This window comes from Dermatophagoides farinae, chromosome 7 (genome assembly GCF_024713945.1).
Source record: "Dermatophagoides farinae isolate YC_2012a chromosome 7, ASM2471394v1, whole genome shotgun sequence".
In the NCBI taxonomy this organism is placed as follows: domain Eukaryota; kingdom Metazoa; phylum Arthropoda; class Arachnida; order Sarcoptiformes; family Pyroglyphidae; genus Dermatophagoides; species Dermatophagoides farinae.
The window spans coordinates 3,222,829-3,242,926 of record NC_134683.1 but is presented as its reverse complement, the minus strand read 5'-3'; the positions used below and the strand labels follow the sequence as shown (position 1 = coordinate 3,242,926).

Sequence of the window (20,098 nt, the reverse complement as noted above, 5' to 3'; positions counted from 1 at the left end):
GAAACAATCGAATAAAATAATATTTTCTTATTATAATAAGAAAAAGGTTATAAATTGAAATTTTTTTTTTTAAATGAAAATTGTCGAATCAAAATTTTCTTAGATAATTAATACATGAATGAATGAAAATAGAGTGTAGGTGTTGTATGTATGAGATGAAAAGAGTGTTGGTAAATATCACATGTCCCTATTAATGTTTTTTTTTACACAATTGGATGTTCGTCTATTTTTTTCATATATAAACAAAATTGATTAAGATGACAAAAAAGATGATAATATGATGGGAAAAATGTATATAGATAAATAAAATACAAAATGCAGATTAGTGTCTTGTTCTAATAAAATTTTTCGTTAATGTCAATGTGTGTGATTGAGATTTTTTTTTTGAATGGATAAAATTTGAAAGCTTTTTTAAACATGTGAAAATTTACAACAAACAAAAACAAATTCATTTTTATGTAATCGGACTTGGCTGTGGTGCTATTGGTGATGATGAATCTTGTAAATCCATGCCAACCGAACGTGATGATGTCTCCGGTTTATAAATTGGGCCAAATTGTGACATGTGTCGTTTAATGAAATCTTTCGTTTTATGTTTAACCGTATCGGTAAAAGATAGATCTTTACTGCTTTTTACTTGTTTCAATTCTTTCTCCACAATGGTATGCGTTAACTAATTGGATTGATAAGACAGAATACAATTTGAAAATCATTCAGACAAACAAAAAAATAACTTACCTTTCGAGCTAATGATTTGAAATGGCTACTATTGGTAATACGGCCTTTCGTACATGAACTTCTCATATATGGATTTAAACATTTAACAATGAATTGTGATACCTTGTAACGAAAATGTTCACGGGAACGGCGAGATTCTTTACGTTTCAATTCATCTGCAGGCATTTCAGTCGTACCACCAATGGGTACATCTTTCGTCGTATTTATCAATGAATTAGGCGATGATGACGTCGATGGATGACTTATATCACACGATGGCAAATCACTACTGATGATTATATCACCATAATAATTGTCAATTTGATTATCTTGTGGTGGATGCCATTGTTTAATTTGTTTCCGTCGATTATAATAATAATAATGATTATTATTGATCGAAGTCGATTTCCAATCATAAGAAAGATTTTTTTGGTCAGGCGTATTGGTTGTAAAAGAAATGGGTAACGGTTCAGTAATATTTTCTTTAACGTTGATTCCTTGTGATAATTCGTCCGGAATAGGGAAATAATATGTTTTTGAATCATTCGTAACGAAAAATATACCAGCCGGTGGATAGATTTCATCAAACATTCGTTTTTCCATACTTTCAAGGCAGTCATCATTTTCAAATTTAATTTGATTAAAATCAACATTATCGATTGCTTCGGGTGGAATGTCTTGCTGTTTATAGCCGATATTGAACAGGGATTGATATGATGAATTTTCATTAACATTATCATCATTCGATCCGACCAGTTGTATCAATGGACTTTCATATTTGGGTAATAAATCCTGAAAATCAACAATCTCATCGTAATCATAAGAATGAATTGATTGTACATAGTTTGAATCCATCAATTCTTGAACTGGCTGTTCTTGTTGAGTATCGGGGAGGTAACTGACTGATTGTTGTTGCTGGAATTGTTGTTGAACATGATCGAATGTGGCGCCAAATTGTAATAAATTCTGTACATTAGTGCCTACTTCATTAGTACCAGCATTATTGTTCGAAAAGGAAAGATCCGGATTCATGAACATAGGATTGTTCGAAGCAAATGTCGTTAAATACTGTTGATAAAATTCATTGAATCCAATCATTGGATTAGCCGCAGCATTAGCCGATATCAAATCATTAGTACCAGAGCTAGCAGTGCCTGAAACAGAATTCTGTAAAGCTTCCTTATACAGTTTCAAATGTTCACGATATTTGTTCAATGCTTCAGTATAATCATGTTGTACAATCGTATATTCAAATCGTTTTCGATGTTCTTCTTTTGTCAATTTTGGCGAAGTTGAACCTTGGTTTGGTGTTTGATGGAATGGAGATGGGATGGAAATATTATTATTCTGACCATATAATGATCGATGTTGTTGTTGTTGTTGTTGTCGCATTGATGATCGACGATTAGTCAGATTTTTCAAACAACGACGTTTATTACCTAATATACCGGCAATTGTATTGTAGCTATCACCTTCCATATTATCATCATCATCACTAAATGATCGTTTATCATGATTGATAAATGGTAAACCTTGTGAACGACGTTCTTCTTCTTCTTTCGAACGTCGATCTGCTTCGGCTTCATCATCATGTCGTTTTTGTCGATCAAGACGAGGTATGCGAAATCCTTCTTTCAAATCTTTCCAATGAATTAGTAATTTTTGAGCAAGAAATCCTATTGTTACATTTGATTTTGCTTTAGTTTCATTGGCCGTAGAATTAGTTGTATCCGAAGATTTAGTTTTACTTTTTATCACAATTTTTCCTGATAATTTGGATAAATCGGTTATTAATTTAGATTTTTGACTATCTGTAACCGTTTCTTTATTGATACTTGGAGATTGGCTATTTGTTTCTTCTTTGGGTGATTCGACTGTAGCAGCATCTTTCGTTTCTTCCACAGCTGTTTGAGACGATTGATCGTCAGTGGCTTTTGGTGTTTCAGATTTTTTATCTTGTTCACCAATGTTAAGATATTGTTGCGATTCAGGGCTATCAATAGCGGCCCATCGTTCAACTACCTCTAATACTTTACAATCGACTAACATTGTTTTGTGAGGTATGGGCAATACTTCCAGTAATGCCAATAGACGTGCTTTGAGTTCAACATTTTCCGCTTCAATCATCCAGCCCCAGATTATACGAAGACCATGATAATCGATGAAAAGTCGAAGATATGCTAATTCAACTGTTGACATTATAATATCAATCAATTGTATGCGTAGTGAACATTTATCAGCTCGTAACATGAGACGTGAAACCTCAAGAATTTGTTGACGATTACGAAGGCCACCATTTTCGGCCAACATGTCGATTTCAAGCTAATTTGTTAAAAAAACAAAAAAGATAATGAACGAAATTCTAGAAACTAATAAAGTAAATATTTACCGCAACATCTTCAAGAAATGCTTCTTTATCTTCATCCTCCTCTTCTTCAGATTTCTCAACATTTTCTTCATCCTCTTCATCAACTTCATCCGCGGAAACACCCACTTCTTCGTCTTCAGCAATCTTTTTACTGGCCACTTTCTTCTTACTTTTAGGTATTTTAGAACCATCAGTTAAAATTTCTCGTCCACTTTCTGATGATCCAATATAACCACGACAACATTTCGATTCACAATAACATTTTTGTGCCTTTTTTCTATACAATGAAAAAAAAACTTGGATTAGTTTTGTAGCCGATTTTTTTTTTGTTAATACTAACCCATATCGTTGAAATTGATAATCAAAAGTAATCTCTTCACCAGCGGCAACTGGTTTGATTGTGAAAAAACCGATTCTAAGTTCGCCATTTACAGTCCACTATTGTTTCAGGAAAAGAATTCGAGATGAATCATTTTTTTTTTTGGTAAACTAAAAATTAGAAGGTACGAACCTTTTGTGTGATTGAATTTGGTTCACAACTATGATTAATAAAACGAGTCATATTACCCTTATAAGTAGCATCGATAATTTCATCACTTTTCAATGCCATAAAATAATAGTGTTCCATTTTTAGTTTAGAATATTTATCCGTGCGTTTATGGAACATAAATGGATCGATAACTTCGCCAACATATTCCATTATAAATGAATTTCTATAATGGACAGTAGATATATTTTCAATTTATAAACAAACTCCAAATGAATCACAAGATTTACTTACGCTGGTATCGATTCAAGTGTCATCAGACCCCAGCCTTTCTTTTCGGTTTTGAACGGAGTCAATTTCATGTATTGTTTCTGAAAAAAATAAATGAAAAAATCAGATTCACTGAATAATTGGAAAATGTGACAACAAACCTTCTGGAAACGTTTATTGGAACAATGTTCACCCAACGGACAACGTGAACCACATTCTATCATCAACATTCGATTAAGACAATCTTCACCGCAGCCCATTAGACCACGAGCACGTTCTTCTTTCATTAGTAAACAATCGCATACCATTTTTTTCGTCTCTTTTTTTGTTTTACATTTTTTTCTATCAAAATAAATAAAAAACAATTATAATCAATGAATGATTGAAAAAAGTGAAAATAACATACTTTTCGAAAAGAAAAATATTCTCATCAATCTGTTGATATGAAGGCATTGGCGAATCTGCTATCATTATCGGATTCAATGATTCTTGTGATGAATTAAATGTTGAATGTTGTTGACCAGTAGGCGATGAAGGCGTCGAATCCATTGGTGATAGTGTCGTGCTAGTAATTTCCAATTCTGAATTTCGACGCCATCTTGATTTAACTTTTTCCGGTCCCTGTTTATTATTATCATTAATACATTCTATAATTGTCGATGATGATGGTAATGAATCTTTGGTCTGAGCATTAGTACTACCACCATCTACATTGTTATTTGGTTCTTGTTGTGGCAGTGTTGTTGTGAAATTCTCCTTTGGAGTCGCTAATGGTGATTGTTGATGGTTGGATAATGATTTCGATTCATGTTGGCTATTAATATGATTATGATGATGATGATGATGATGATTTTCAACATCATTGGATGATTTATGCTTTGATTTCACTTTACGATGTTTTTTGGATTTTTCATCTTTTTTACTACTTTTTGATTTATGTTTTGATTTCTTATTCGAGGATGATGACGATTTAATTGTTTGTTGGTCTGAATTTTTCAAAGATTCTTTCTTCGATTCCGTATTGTCCGACATGGCTGGTGTATATGTATGGTCATTATTATTATCGACTTCGGAATTATGATGATCATGACCATTTGATTGTTGCTGTGATTGCTTTTCATCCATTTCCGGTGAATTTTGTTTTCCAAGATTTTTTATTCTCGTACTTCGTCTTCTAGTCGATGATTTTGTTACCACTGGTTCATTTTTATTGTCTTTCTTTTTCGTCTTTTTATTATCGTCAGTTTTCTTAGCTTTACTAGTGTTATTGTTTTTCTGATTTTTAGGTTTTCGACCTCGACGATTTGGGGTGGATGATGGTGATTTTTTACTTTCATTTTTTTCATCTTGTGTGGAAATTTCCAGATTACTTGAACAAACATCCACTTCACTGCTTACAAAATTGATATCATATGATTCATCATCATGATGATTATCCAATGTTGTTGATCCATTCATCATCACCATGGTGGTGGTGGTGGTCGTCGTCGTCGTATTCGGTTCAGATGATGATGATTCTTGACTATTATCATTAGCATAATCTTTCATAATACGATTTTTGTATTTAAATGTAGAATTATTATTATTATTAGAATTATTAATATTATTACTATTGATCATTTCTCCATTGATTGAATGAACGGTGTTGTTATTGTCCGTTGTCAAATTAGATGTTTCGATCACAATTTCCGTATGGTCTGATGTATGATTCACATTTACGACTGTAGAATCACCATTCATCGTAGCCGTCGAATCATCGTAGATATATTTTAATTCTAATTCTCCATTGGTCATATTTTCTCCATTTGTGTGATTCGTAATGATCCTTTTAAAGAAAATCAGGATAAGTAAAATCTACAAAAAAAAATCAAATACAAAACAAAACAAAATTTAAACTTACATGTTTTTCGATTTTACTGTCGTCGTGGTCGATTTACTGCTCATTGCGTTTTACACGCGTTTGGTGTTATTTTTTTTGGAAAATCGATTTTAAAGAGACGGCCAATAGAATCTTTATTTTATCGTTTTATTAGGAATTTAAAATACAAGCATTTAGATGAACAAGCATTTATCATATTGAAAAAGATAAAATTTTCATAGCAAAAAAGGATAATAAATAATGAATCATTTCTTTATGATCAACAGAGAGAAAAAAAGGGAAAAATTCCATTAAAATCAGCCAGATTCGAATATTATTTTTCAACATTCAATGCTGTATGTTTGATATATATTGGCCAATTAAATAATCGAATAATAAATTGATTCGTCCTTATAGAATTTACAGGATAATGTTTAAATTTACATTTGGATGACCAGAAATTAAAAAACACGATAAATACACACAAAAATACACATACATAACAAGACAATAACCAAACATTGTCTATATGATGATAAAACACACCAAAGAATCAAGCAGCCAGCCAGCCAATCAACTAAAATAAAGCTTCTAAATAACCATAGAGCAGCATTAAATCTGCATCTAAATTAACATTGGCAAACCGAACAAGTCGAAACGGTGATCCATGCTGGGCCTGCCTGCCTGCTTGCTTGCTTGCCTGTATAAAAATAAAAGGGACATGAGAATCCACAAATCTGGTTTTAATTTTGTAGCTACAATCCTTATGACTAATGTTACGTATCATTATGGCCGGTATGATTTATTTACACATGTTTGATTTCTAAATTTTTTCATTACAAACTCATTTTTTTAAATCCAATAGATCTGTGGCCACAATATCAAAATATGGATGGCCAGAATTAAACCTCAGAAAGAGTGAAAATGAAAAAGTAGGAGGAGTTAAACATAGGGAAATCATAAAACATTCGAAACTATATATATATATTATCCACCAAAAACGAAAACAAACAGAAATTTTGGTTCTCGCGCGAATTATATTATTGAGCAAAAACCAACGAAAAAAAAAACAAAAAACAAAAATCGATTTCATTTCTGATCAATTATATTAAAAATTTGTTTCTAATAAAAATGAAGACAATTAATGAATGGCTCCGAAAAATAAGAAAAAACTCAACAAAAAATTTTTCATCATCGTCACCATACAAGAAAAAAAAGCACCCATCAATCGATGGAGATGATGTCAATGTCAATGAGAATAATAAATTAAATATATAGAATGAATGAATGAGAAAAAAAAGATGGCAAATATCATACAATGATGCATATATTGCTTGTGATGAGCATGTATATGATACAACAAAAAAAATGATAATGATATAATATGATTAAGTATTTAACAACAAAAAAAATGGCAGATTTACATATTGAAGATCAAAGCGTTTCAGATTTATCAAAATTAGCCCAATGAAATCTTATGCAGTGACCGATTCGACCATACTTTTCTTAATTATTTCAACAAAATTTTCATTGGAACCACCACCACCAACAGCAGCAGCAGTTACTAGATTGGCTGTATCTAACAGACCGATATCCGATGATGATGATGAACTGGTTGTGGATGTTGTCGACGTTGAATCAATCATTTCATCATTATTTCTACCTGAAGATGATAATGTCGACGATGAAGATGATTCATTTGTAGCGTCCAAATTATTGATCGTCATTTGTGAATCCTCGAATTCGTTATTCGTTTGTTCATAATAAATAGTATTATTATCTTGAAGTTGTTGACAAGTTGATAAATCATTTACATCTTCATCGCCACCAACAGCAGCCATAGTATCATCATTATCATTAGATGGATGATATGATTGTGTAGCCACGCTCGATGATGTCGTAGTTGAATATGACGATTGATGTGCAGCTGCAGCTGCTGCGGCAAGCATTGATTCAGTGGCCGATGATGATGGGCCGCCAACCGATATGCTTAGGTCGATATACTTTTGTTGTTGATGATTATTGCCATGATCAAGTTGATTAATGTCATTTGCGTGGGTTGTAGCGGTATGATGATGATGCTGTTGCTGATGTTGATTATGCATATCATACGATGAATGATGATATAAACCATTATTCGTATAGCCATGTGTATGGACCGGATATGATTGCTGATGATGATGATGGTGGCTATAATCAGTATTACCATGATGCTGATAATGATGGTGGTTTACATGATGATATTGTTGCTGGGCATCACAATGAATCGATGGAAATGGTGGCAATGAAATTGTTGTTGAACAATTTGATGTCGTTGAAGATTCTGTGGATGGCTGTTGTTGTTGTCCGGTCGTTGAGATGTAATTACCATAAAGCTGTTGCTGCTGTCCTGATTGATCTTGTTGTGTTTGGTGTTGTTGATCATTATTTTGTTGATATTCATCATCAAAATCATCGCTTGTATAATCAGAATTCTCAGAATATGAAGAAGAATTATCGGGACTATATGATTCATCATCATTTGGAAGAGGTTGTTGAGATTGATGATGTGGATATAGTTGCATACAATCAGTTGTATTGAATTGTGATGAATTATCTGTTGTCATCATTGTTGCTGCATTGTGATGGTGATGATGATGATGATTGTGGTGGTGGTGGTCAGTTCCAGCACCGATTACATTATAATGATGATGTAATTGATTTGGTTGTTGCTCCATATGATATAAATTATTATGTGGTGATTGTTGATATATGGAAGTTGATTGCTGTGATAATATCGATGATGATATACCATCAGGTGAATCGATAACCAATCCACCATTAGAGGTTTGATCGTATGATTGAGCATGAACCATATGATGATTCATATGATATCCACTATTGTTTGCCTCTTTCATTGTTGCTTGTGCATGATGTTGAGCGTAATTCAATTCGGAAGCATTCTAAAAGTACAAAAAAAAAATAAAGAAAAAAAATGGTTGACCAAATATGATTCAAATAATTTATGTAAATGACTCATTCAATCATCATCATCATCATCATTATGACAAACACAATCATACCTGATTTTTATTGACCGTATCTACTTTCATGATTGTTTCGATAAAATGTTTACGCACACGAAGTGGATTAAATTCAATACGCCCATTTGAATTACCACAACCTTCTCGGGTACATCCACATGGGAATGACATTCGATCTACTTGGCATTGAATACCGGCTTGATGACAAGAACAAACATCAGGATTACAATATACACGACAATCGCAGCCACAAAATTCTCTTGAAATTCGTATATCACGACATTCTTCTTTTTCGGTTGTTTCAATTTTACGTACACCCGATGCACGTAATAGAGCACGACGTTGTTTGATTGGGACCGGCTGTAGAAAATAGCAACTATCATTTTCGAGATCAATATCACTTAAATCACTCAATTCATCATAGGATTCATCTTCAGATTCTGATGTCGATGATTGTTTATTAATTTTAGCAAAACGTTTTTGTCGTTGTAAAATTTCTTTATGTACACGTTTTCTTTCTTCGGCATGTGTTTCCAATGTGAAATTTCGATGATAACTATGTGTGGTTTCCATACCGAGTGTTGAACCACCTTGACTTGGTACACATGTAAATCCTTGTGATCGTTTGAAAATAGAAAACGGTCACATTATTAAAGATAACTTTTTTCTTTTCATTTTTCAATTTTGGTTTTCGTCCAGATACTTTCAATAGACTACGTAATGGACGAGACGATGCTGTTGTTGAATCAGATGTTGAGCCATTATTTGTGGTTGTTGAATCCTCTCCAGATGATGATGAATTGGCCATCGATATTACTCCACTACTTGATGATGAACTAATACTTGTTTCATCATTTAATTCTATTTCAGTACTTGCATCTTCAATATTTTCTGCTGGAATATTCTCATCATTCTGGATTGTATGATGAATATTCTCCTCCTCCTCCTCTTTGACATTACAATCATTACCATCAACAAATTCGATTGGATTTTCTTCTTCAACAATTACATCTTCCTCTTCATCATCATCATCATCGTCATCATCATCATCGATATCGTCGATATCAAAATCATCATCATCGTCGTCGTTAATTTCATTTTGAACAATATCATTTTGGTCATTATCATCATCGAAGCAACATTGAGCTTCTTGTGACTGTTGTTCATTTTGGCAAAAATTTTCAGTTGAGGAATCATTCAGTTGTCGTTGTTGTTGTTCGAAATTAATTGTGGATGAATTCAATTCAATTTCAACCACTTCATGATGATGATCATTATTAATATCATAGTTTGTTGAAATTGAATCGACATCAACCGTTTTTGGCGTAGTATCAACCTGAATACATTTATCAATCAATTCTGGTGGTGATTGTGGCTGTGGTATTAATGGTGAGGTTGATGAATCTATCAGTTGATGGTTATTGTCATCGATTTTCAACAATTTGATTGCTGGTTCATCACCATCATTGACTATTGCATCATCGTTATCATGATTTTCATTAAGACCATTTTGTTGCTGTTGTTTTGGTTGATAATATTGATGATCAATCATTTCGGTGACAATAATTTCATCATCACAATCAATTGATTGTTCATTTTGTATTTGTTCATTATCATCGATTATTGGATCGGATATTAATGGTTGTGGATCAATCTGATCAAATGTTCGTTTTAAAGATGACATTATATCTGTGAAATAATAAACAAATTTCGAAAATGAATTACTATAATATACACAATACGCAACAAAAAATAAAATTCAAACAAATTTTTAATTTTAAATTGGAAATTTTACCGGGAAAAAAATGATGAACCTACTTTATGAAATTTTTTTTTATTCGGTACTGATGATGTAATCAAACAATTTACATGTATACACACACACATATATAAAAACACAATTATTATTTTCGACAAAGACAAACAAACAAACAAAACAAAAAAAAAATTCGAAAATTTTAAGAAAATATTTTTTTTCAAAATCAATGATTGTGCGCTTTTCGATACATATTTTTTTTTATTGATTTGATTTATAATTTCTTGATTGAATGAATTTAATTGATCATTGAAATATATTCTGGTGTGGTACTGTTATGCAAAAACAAAAAGAGATTTTTGAAAAATTCGAAATATTAGGAATAATGATGATGATGATGATTATAAATTATAAATTTTTTTTTTGAACATGATCACCTAACACACACACACAAACAACAATAAATGACGGATGATGATTAGGTGAATGTGGCGACACACAATGTGAATAAAAATCAAAAAACATTAAAAAAAAAACACAGACAAAAATTAGATTGAGAAATAGCCAAACACAAGCAAAAAAAGAAAAGCAATCCAACCAAGCCAGCCAGCCAGTCAACGAAAAAGAAAAAAAAATATATTCAATTTACGACGTTTGGATCACCACCATATATATTTCGAGCGTCATCATCAATAGCGTTAGTGAAAAAAAAAAAAAAAATGTGCAGCTGCATCACAAATTGAAATCAGTAAAGCGAATGGAAAAAAATAGGAAAATTTGGCACACACACACACACACACACAAAATGCAGCACAGAGAGTCGCTGTAATGCAAAATACGAAAAAAATTCTTATAAAACAAAAAAAAAGTAGTGTAATAATTTCCAATATATAACCACCACCACCACCACCACCACCACAACCACACACACAGTGTGTTGTTGTTGTGGCTCTATTTTTTTTTTTTTTACTATCCGATTGGAAAGAAGTTGTTCAACTATTATTACTACTACTACTACTACTACTATGGATCCATTAGCTTCATATATATATATATATCCAATGCTACTACTTTATATGGATCCTAAAGTTGAGTCCAAAGTTTCAAATTGGAAAAATGCGCATGTATATGTTGATGATAAGATACAAGGACGGATGGACGGAAAAAAAAACTGGATATATGTATGTATTGTGTTGTGGATTATAAGCATCTTGTTTCGTTTGAAAATGGCGGCCTATATGAGAAGATCTAATGCCAAACACACACATATTATAATATGAAAAAATTCCAATTTGTGCAAAAGAATATTTTCCAATATGAATGGTGTTTATGCCAGTTTCAAAATGAAAATTTTTTTTTTCTCTTTTTTTTATTTTGCCAGTTCAAACTGGCTAAACTTGTTTTATTGGCAATGCGCGCACACACACACACACACACATGCTAAAAAAACAGAAATCCATTCCATCTATCGGAGTTTTTTCATCATCATCATCATCATCATCATCGAGCAACAACAAAATTTTTCGCTCGTCCTGAATTGACGTCGAAATTTTTTTTTTCTTTTCTATTTGTTTGTTCCTTTTTTTTTGCACATTTCAACTTAAACATAAATTATTATACGAGCGCCACCATGTGACTGTTGGTTGAAACAAACAAATGTTATTTTTGTGCAGACATACTCCCCGATCTTTGTGATAGTAAAAAAAAAAAAATGAAGAAAGAAATGAAAAAAAACGAAACGAAACGAAACGAAACGAACATTTTTGAAGAGTTCGTTCTATCCGAAATACAATGTGTAATACACAGGCATCCAAAGATTGAAACATCCATTGAAGGGGGGTGGAAGCATTCTTTCGCTGTACATTTCTCATCCTCAAATGAGGAGGCTAATTTTTTTTTCTCTCTATGTATAAGATTCAAATATGCAATAAAAAATCATCAACATGAAAATGAAAATCATCATCATCATCATCTATATCTCCTTTCAACAATATAATCAATATTATAATATATAAAACAAAATCTTATAACGCCATCAATTCTGGCTTTTATCTTTCTCTTTCTGTACATATAAATAAATCCACAATTTATTATCATCGTTTCTATATCACCATCACCACAGATCACATTATCTAATAAAAATTTTTCTTTTTCTATAGCCAGGTGGCGCCCTCATTCATTTCCTTTTTTGCTCGTTCTCTCTCTCTCTCTTTATAAAAAAAAATAATAAAAACAAAACAAATGATGATGATCAAGTGTATTGAGCACTGTTTTCAGCTAATAACTTGATTGTTGTTGTTGTTGTTGTTCTCGTATATATTGATGATGATGATGATGGTTGAAGGCGTAGTCAAAAAAAAAAAAAAATTTTTTTCTTTTATTCCTCAACATTTTTATTCTCAATATCGACCGACCTGATATATATTGTTTGCAAGTTGGTGTATGGCACGCAACTTATATATGTGTGTGTTGTTTATATTGCCAAATTTTTTTTCTGACCGAAAATTTTGGTGTTTTTCTACGATGGGGCCCAATTTGGTATTTTTTTTTTTTTGGGCTTCCATTCCATGTTTATTTATCAAATAGATTTACTCTAACATACACACACAGACACACTATAGAAAGAAAAAAAAGGACAAGAATTTTTTTTCCTTTTCTCATTTTCTCTTCCGTTAGGCGCCCATTGATTTTTTTTCATTCGATTCGATATCACGATGAATTCCATGTGATGTGTTGTGGATTTTTTTTTGTTTTGTTTTGCCTTTCGCCCATCAAAATTACACAACTTCCCCGAAATGGTTTGCTTCTGCTCCGAAAATTGGCAAAAAAAAACCACCATGTTTATATTCATTTTCTTTTCGGAAATTTAGACCTAGACCTTTTCTTTTTTTTTTTTTTTTTTGCTTTCTTCACATCCATAATATATCCACATGAACATGGAAAAAATGATAATTCATCAAACAATTGCCAGCGAAAACAAAAAGAGAATCTCAATGAACAAACAAACAAAAAATTTGAAATATTCTGATTATTATGATGATGGATGGAACAACAACGAAATACGAAGTAGAAAGAAATGGATGCTTTTTTCTTCATTTTTTTTGTTTCATTTGCTATAGCAGAAAAAAAATTAATGTCAAAAAATATAAAACCATTTCTTTTTGGATTTCGTTTGATTTGTTTTTGTTTTTTTTTGGTTTTTGTTGAGAATTATAAGATAGATCATGTATGTGCCTAAATTTATGTATAGTGTTGTATATGTGGGTGTGTGGGTGTTTTGGGTATAGATAGTCGATAATTTTGATTGATTAATTGATTGATATATTTAGTAGATAGATAATCTATCGATTATTAGATGAATCAAGATATTCGATTCCATGAGCAAATATCATTATTAATCCAGGTTCAAGTATCATATCATCATTCATATGTTGATTTTCATAACTAGTAACCAAAACAGCTTGTTGTCCAGGTATTTTACGACAAATATAATTATCAAACAATGAACGATTTACCTGACGAATTTCCAATGTACTTAGACCGGGTGGCCATTTTCTTTCATGTGAATTTTCCATCAATTCATTAACAGTTGAATTTGGACATCCAGTATCAAGTAATGATTTTTTCACAGCAAATTGTATCGATAAATCAGGTGTACTGATTAGACCACCCCAACGTAAAACTCTTGCACGAGGAAAAAAATGACACCAAATTGGTATCGGTTTAAATGTGGATGATAAATTCGGCGGTAATGTACAGCCTATAGTTCCGGTCGTTGTCAATGGTAATATCTGCCGTAGACAATCACGTATTGAATTCAGATAGCCTTTCAATTCTTGATATTGTTGTTCCATTTTTTTCGATTCTTGTTCAACGAATACACGGAGATCTTTGAAACAATTATGATTCTAATTTAATACCAAACAAAAAACACGAATTACAAAATTTTAATGAAAAAAAAATTATTATTTCCATTTCTTACCTGTATTTCATCTTTAGGTATAACAAATCCACATCCTTTACTACATTCAATTGGACGTTTTGGATTAAATTTACAATCCTTATGATGTGATTGTAATGATTCTAATTTGACAATTTCTTGGCAACCAAATTCAGCATTATCACAGAGAATATCAAGGCGTGCAAGCAAATTTCTTAAGATTCTAGGCACAGGTTTCAATTCATTTATTGTCAATGGTTGCCGATCAACAGGACAAATTGAATCACGATCAAGCCATTCCTAATTACAATATAATTAAAAGAATTGTGTTTAAAATTTAAAATTCAAATTATACCAACTTTAATACAATTCGAACAATATGCATGTTCACAATTTGGTGCTTGTAAAGGTTCTTCCAAAACTGAAGTACAAATCGGACAGATAAGTTCTTCATCAACATGACCATTCTTAAATCGAGCTATATCGTAACCCATTTTGTTTTGTTGGCCATATATCATCAACTAAAATATATGGCCTATCAAACAAATCGTGAATGAAAAAATTTTCCAAATCCAAATATTATTTACAACACACAAAAATAACAAAACAAAAACTGCGAATTTATATACCGTTCGTGAATGCTTTGTACATAAAGGACGTGACGGAATGGGCGATGAAAGAATATTTTTTTTTTTTGAAAAAATAAAATTCCCGCTTCATTTTTAAATCCATTGATGACCAAAATATTGAATATAAATCTTTCAATTTTATATAATTTTTTAATATTGTATGCATGTATGAGTAGGACAATTAATTTGTAGGTGTGTGTGTGTATGTGTGAAATTAATTGGAAAATAATGATAAAAAAACTAATTGAATGGAAGAATCAATCGCAACGGGATGCATAAATGAAATATGATATAAAATAATGATCATTACAAAAATAAATGGAATAATAGTGAACAAAAAAAAAGGTAGAAAGAAAAGGCATCCACTCCTAGAATAATTAGAATTCGTCAATTTGCCGATGATTTTACCTGATCATTCAATGATCCAATATTATTAGATGTTATTATCAATGTTGTTGTTGCTGGTGCCGTTGTCGTTGTCATATTATTCGTAACATCATTCTGATTCAATTGTTGTGGCTGTTGTTGTGGTGTAGTTTGTATCTGAATCTGTTGTTGTTGAGCAGCCTGTGCAATACGTCGTGCTTGATGTGTTTTCAGATGTTTGGATAGATGATCACTTCGCATGAAACGTTTTAAACATTCAGCACATTGAAACCTTTTTTCACCTTTATTTTTAGAAAAAAAATTGATCAGAATTTTTCACGAATTTTAAAGCCAAGTTATTCAATTTACCTGTATGCGTTCGACGATGTCGTTGAAGCTCATCTGACCGAGTGAAACGTTTTCCACAGAATAGCCAATTACAAACAAATGGTCTTTCACCTGTATGCCATCGTAAATGGGCACGTAAATGTGATGTTTTCCCATATACTTTATTACATCCAGGAATGTGACATATATGCTGTTTCTTTTTCGTATCACTATTACGACCTTCACCATCACGACAATTTGGACATGTACAAGCAACACGGCGAAGTTTTCGTTGTGGTTGTCCATCAGGACCAACAGCACCGCCAACACCACCACCACCACTAACCGGAATTGTTGATCCATCAGTGCCAGTAGCTGCAGAAGTTGCTGTCGTAGCAAAATTTGCTTGTATAGCTCCTTGAACTTGAAGAGCATTTGTCGGTGTAGCTACAATTTGCCATTTACTTGGATCATTTGGATCTTGTTGTAGCTGCTGTATTAATTGATTACTATTGGCTATTTGAATAGCTTGTACCGGACTTAATGGGCCAACGGGTTGACCATTAGGTGCATTTGCAATTATGTTACCTAATCATAAACAAAAAAAAATCATTCGATGAGAAAAAATAGTTCAATTTAGAATGATGTATGAATTTAGAATACCTCCTTGTAACTGGATTGTCTGCAAACCTTGAACGCCCTGTACACCTTGAACTTGAATGACATTCTGTCCTCGCATACCAGTTAATAAATCTAATCACAAGATACATGTCAATTAATAATTACTCTATACTGATTGATTCGTCTGAAACTTACCACCAATATTGGAAATGTTTACAGAATTTGCTGGCCAAACCGCAGGTGCTGCTGATATGAGTTGTCCAATTTGACCATTTGGAAGTTGAATATTCAATACCGTTTGTCCGGTTTGAGCATTCGTCAGGTGGCTATTAGCGTTTGCCTGATACATGATATCAATTTCGTTTTTTTTTGTAAAATTAAAAATTGCAAGTTAGATTATTGAAATGGTTTCGAATCAGAAACTTACAGCTAATTGTGTGGCACTTTCGGAGGGTTCCTGTTTTATTGGTGATGCTGATGCTTGCGATACGGCAATGGGCGTCATTTGAACTTGTTGCAATTGTGGCATCATTTGATGTGTGGCTATCTGTGGTTGTTGAACATTTGCTCCAAGTGATTGTAATGCTTGTATTGGTATTTGGATTGTCTGTAGTATGGTTTGACCATTCTGTGTCGATATGGATTGGACGGGTATGGTTTGTTGAACGGGTAGCTGTAATGCTTGCATCATACTACCAGCTTGTCGTACGGCTACCGGTTGTCCATTACTAATTACCGCATTTCCTAATCCTTGTATATACACCTGTTGTCCTTGTTGAGCTTGTTGGGCCTGTGCTTGTGTTTGTCCGGTTCCAGTCGCACGTACCACTTGATGATTTGGTGACAATAATTGATGATGATTACCCGATATCTGTATCGCTTGTTGTCCACTTTGTAGAAAAATAGCTTCAGCTGTTTGGCCATCAGCTAATTGAATCTGTGGCTGTATGATACTGTATTGAACAGCTTGAGCTGTTCCACCAGTGGCTGCTGTTGCTTGTGTTAATATCTGATTTGTAGCCGTTACCGTTGTTGATCCTTTCATTGCGGTCTACAAAAAAATTTTCTCATTAATTTTTAATTGACAAAAAATGGAGCAATTTTCCAATAACAACTTACTTGAGCACCATGATCACCATTCCCACCACCAGGCCCAGGACCAAATAGGCCCTGATTATCATCGGCCTGTTGATTATTCGACATAGTAGTCGCTTTGGATTTCCCACGTCGCGCCAATTTGAATGAGTTTTTAATTACCAAACCAGATGAAAATAGTATTTAAAATTCGCGGGGTTTTTTTTTGAATTTTTTTTGTATGGTGATATTTGAAATGACCACCATACAGACAAAACAAAAACAAGTGAGTGGGATGAGGATAAAATTCGGGACACGCCGAAAAAAGGATGTATCGGTGATCCAAAAAAATGACAGAGAAAAATAGAACGAAAGAGGAGGAGGCGTCGGAGAACAAGTAGGAGGTGGCCAAAGAATCGCGGGTTTTTTTCGTTTTTGTCAGTTTTTTTTGAATGTTTTGATATGATATTTATCTAGGTGTGTATGTTTGTGTGTTATTTATATATTCTCTTTTCACATTTGATGATATTTTCTGGGTCGAATTTTTGGTTACGGGTTGTCAGATTATTCTGAAAATTTTGTATATTACATTACACACACACACATGTACATGAATCCAATAGATCAAAAAAAAAAAAATAAAAATAAAAATAAAAGAAAAAATTAACCAACCAACACCTACAAGGATGGATGTTGTTGTTGTTGTTGTATAAAGATGATGGGATTCACCATAAATACACACACACACATCACATTAAAACAATTTGGGGCGACCACACCACCATACACAAAAAAAAAATTTAGATAGAATGAATCGAATGAAAAAACATATACAAAACACAACAAACACACACAGGAAACTCCACCTGAATTTGCCTCTGGCCTCGACAGAAATGGGACGTGGTTGTGGATGAAGAGGGATCGCCGTCAAGGCTGGTCACTTCTTTTGCTACATCAATACAAAAAAAAAATTCATTTGAAATGGCTATGAGCCGTCGTTGTTGTTTTGTATATCTGTGTGTGTGTGTGTGTGTGTGTGTGTGTACGGAATGGAGTGATTTTATTATGTTGTGACTCAATGTATGGAACTTTCTGGTGGTGGTCGGTCAAAGGGAGGTTGTTACCGTCAATATTATTATATTGGCGAATGGATGTATGGTATTATCTCAACCCACAAAAAACCGTTTTCGATAGAAAACATTAAGAAATGGCGGCTCCCGAATGAACAACGATACAATGGGTGGTGTCGAAGGAGGTCTGCGCCGTATTTTACTGTAAATCGATGTTTGCTCGTTGATAATGAATGAAACAGAAAAAAATGGCTGCCTGACTCTCTCATACTCACAAACTTGAACTGCTCTCTCTTTTTTTTGTGTTTACAATCCAAATGATACTTTTATACAAACTGCTACTTTTTCACGAGTTGTCCATTTCATATATATCGTTACTGCTAGTAGTAAATTTTTCAATATAATTTTAATTGGCGCGAATTTTATCATTATTATTATTATTATTATTAATTGAAATAACTGGATTTTTTACATATAAATAGATGGAAAATGATACGATTATGATTGATGTGAATGTAAACAGATTTACGGCTACATTCAATAGCCAATATGAAATGAATGTAACTAGAATAAGATGACAACCGGTAGCAAAAACTTTCATTATTGAATTGAATTGTGAAAGAAAAATGCTAGCTGCCATGCCACAAAGAGCATTGTTGATGATCAAAATAAAGAACCAGAAATTTTGTTGATAATCATCAAATACAATCAAATTCATTATTCGCCAACGTTGTCCATGATCCGATGGTATCATTGTGAATATAAATAATAAATTAAAACCAATTGATAGAATATAATTGTAAATATTCTGCATCATAAGATGTACCGTTGCTTGTGATTCTTTAATCAGATATTCATTATAAACACCACCGATTGTTGAACACAATATTTGTACAATAACCAATATGATATAACGATCAGGTAGCTGAACATGGAATTCAAATGTTCGAAACCATGAATCAAACAATGACCAATTGATATGATCAAATTGTTTAAAAATACAGCCAATTGTTAACAATGTTAATGATAACCATTGAATTCGATTCAGATATCGTTTGAATACGAATTGATATACAATACCGGTAGCAATTAAACGACATTGCATCCACACTGAATATGTAACTGGATCATAATGTGACATATTGATAAATTGTAAATTATTTACAATACAATATAGAATGGCCGGTATACAGGACAATAGCAAAAGACGATTATGTCCAAATAATTCATTTGGTATGTAACGAAAATCATTATCTTTTACATAGATACTAATGGCTAATAATAATTTCAATATTTCAGTTGCCAATACTATTGTTGTTGGATGTATGGTCGTTGTTGAAATCATCATCATATAATTTGATGTTGCCGTATCCACATGGATTAATTTTATCAATTGACTTTGTATTACAAACAATAAAATGTATGTGATGAAAAATATACGATGCCAATTTGTTGTGAATAATTTCATCATTTTTTTTTTGTTTGTTTTGTTTCCACTGTGTTTTACATAAAACAGCCATAAATTCTTTTCCACATGCTTCTCATTTTTTTTTTAATTCTAAAATCTATTCGAATATCGAATTTGTTTTTTT

The 20,098-nt window shown here is 32.5% G+C and overlaps 5 protein-coding genes across 7 annotated transcripts; all 5 read right to left on the bottom strand.

Moving 5' to 3' along the window:
- Positions 1-2: 2 nt before the first annotated feature.
- Set2 (SET domain containing 2) lies at positions 3-6,393 on the bottom strand. 2 transcript variants are annotated; one of them, XM_047060176.2, is made up of 10 exons: positions 5,743-6,377; positions 5,453-5,667; positions 4,249-5,383; positions 4,004-4,184; positions 3,867-3,943; positions 3,597-3,798; positions 3,426-3,523; positions 3,107-3,362; positions 739-3,039; positions 3-673 (listed from the first exon to the last, which is right to left on the bottom strand). In XM_047060176.2, the coding sequence occupies exons 1-10, from the start codon at positions 5,784-5,786 to the stop codon at positions 455-457; spliced, it is 4,728 nt and encodes a 1,575-aa protein (XP_046916132.2). In that variant the 5' UTR covers positions 5,787-6,377; the 3' UTR covers positions 3-454. The 2 variants fall into 2 exon arrangements, with proteins under 2 accessions (XP_046916132.2, XP_046916131.2); XM_047060175.2 differs by having other exon boundaries at positions 4,249-5,667; positions 5,743-6,393.
- A 394-nt stretch (positions 6,394-6,787) lies between these two features.
- Axud1 (AXIN1 up-regulated 1) lies at positions 6,788-11,188 on the bottom strand. The gene is given in 4 exon segments (XM_075733066.1): positions 6,788-8,642; positions 8,763-9,347; positions 9,349-10,412; positions 10,519-11,188. Coding segments are annotated over 3 exon segments (3,111 nt in total). The 5' UTR covers positions 10,408-10,412; positions 10,519-11,188; the 3' UTR covers positions 6,788-7,175.
- Positions 11,189-13,542: 2,354 nt separating this feature from the next.
- elgi (E3 ubiquitin-protein ligase NRDP1 elgi) lies at positions 13,543-15,076 on the bottom strand. The gene is made up of 3 exons (XM_047060251.2): positions 14,779-15,076; positions 14,462-14,719; positions 13,543-14,387 (listed from the first exon to the last, which is right to left on the bottom strand). Exons 1-3 carry the CDS (start codon positions 14,935-14,937, stop codon positions 13,821-13,823), a joined length of 984 nt encoding a protein of 327 aa, XP_046916207.2. The 5' UTR covers positions 14,938-15,076; the 3' UTR covers positions 13,543-13,820.
- Positions 15,077-15,165: 89 nt separating this feature from the next.
- LOC124496667 (uncharacterized) lies at positions 15,166-18,787 on the bottom strand. Of its 2 annotated transcripts, XM_047060215.2 has the most exons (7): positions 18,119-18,783; positions 17,482-18,005; positions 16,790-17,413; positions 16,558-16,702; positions 16,405-16,494; positions 15,784-16,329; positions 15,166-15,716 (listed from the first exon to the last, which is right to left on the bottom strand). In XM_047060215.2, the coding sequence occupies exons 2-7, from the start codon at positions 17,563-17,565 to the stop codon at positions 15,436-15,438; spliced, it is 1,770 nt and encodes a 589-aa protein (XP_046916171.2). In that variant the 5' UTR covers positions 17,566-18,005; positions 18,119-18,783; the 3' UTR covers positions 15,166-15,435. The 2 variants fall into 2 exon arrangements, with proteins under 2 accessions (XP_046916171.2, XP_075589191.1); XM_075733076.1 differs by having other exon boundaries at positions 16,561-16,702; positions 17,482-18,787.
- A 125-nt stretch (positions 18,788-18,912) lies between these two features.
- On the bottom strand, positions 18,913-19,977 carry senju (UDP-galactose transporter senju). Its single transcript, XM_047060349.2, has one exon. It carries the CDS (start codon positions 19,975-19,977, stop codon positions 18,913-18,915), a length of 1,065 nt encoding a protein of 354 aa, XP_046916305.2.
- Between the last annotated feature and the right edge of the window lie 121 nt (positions 19,978-20,098).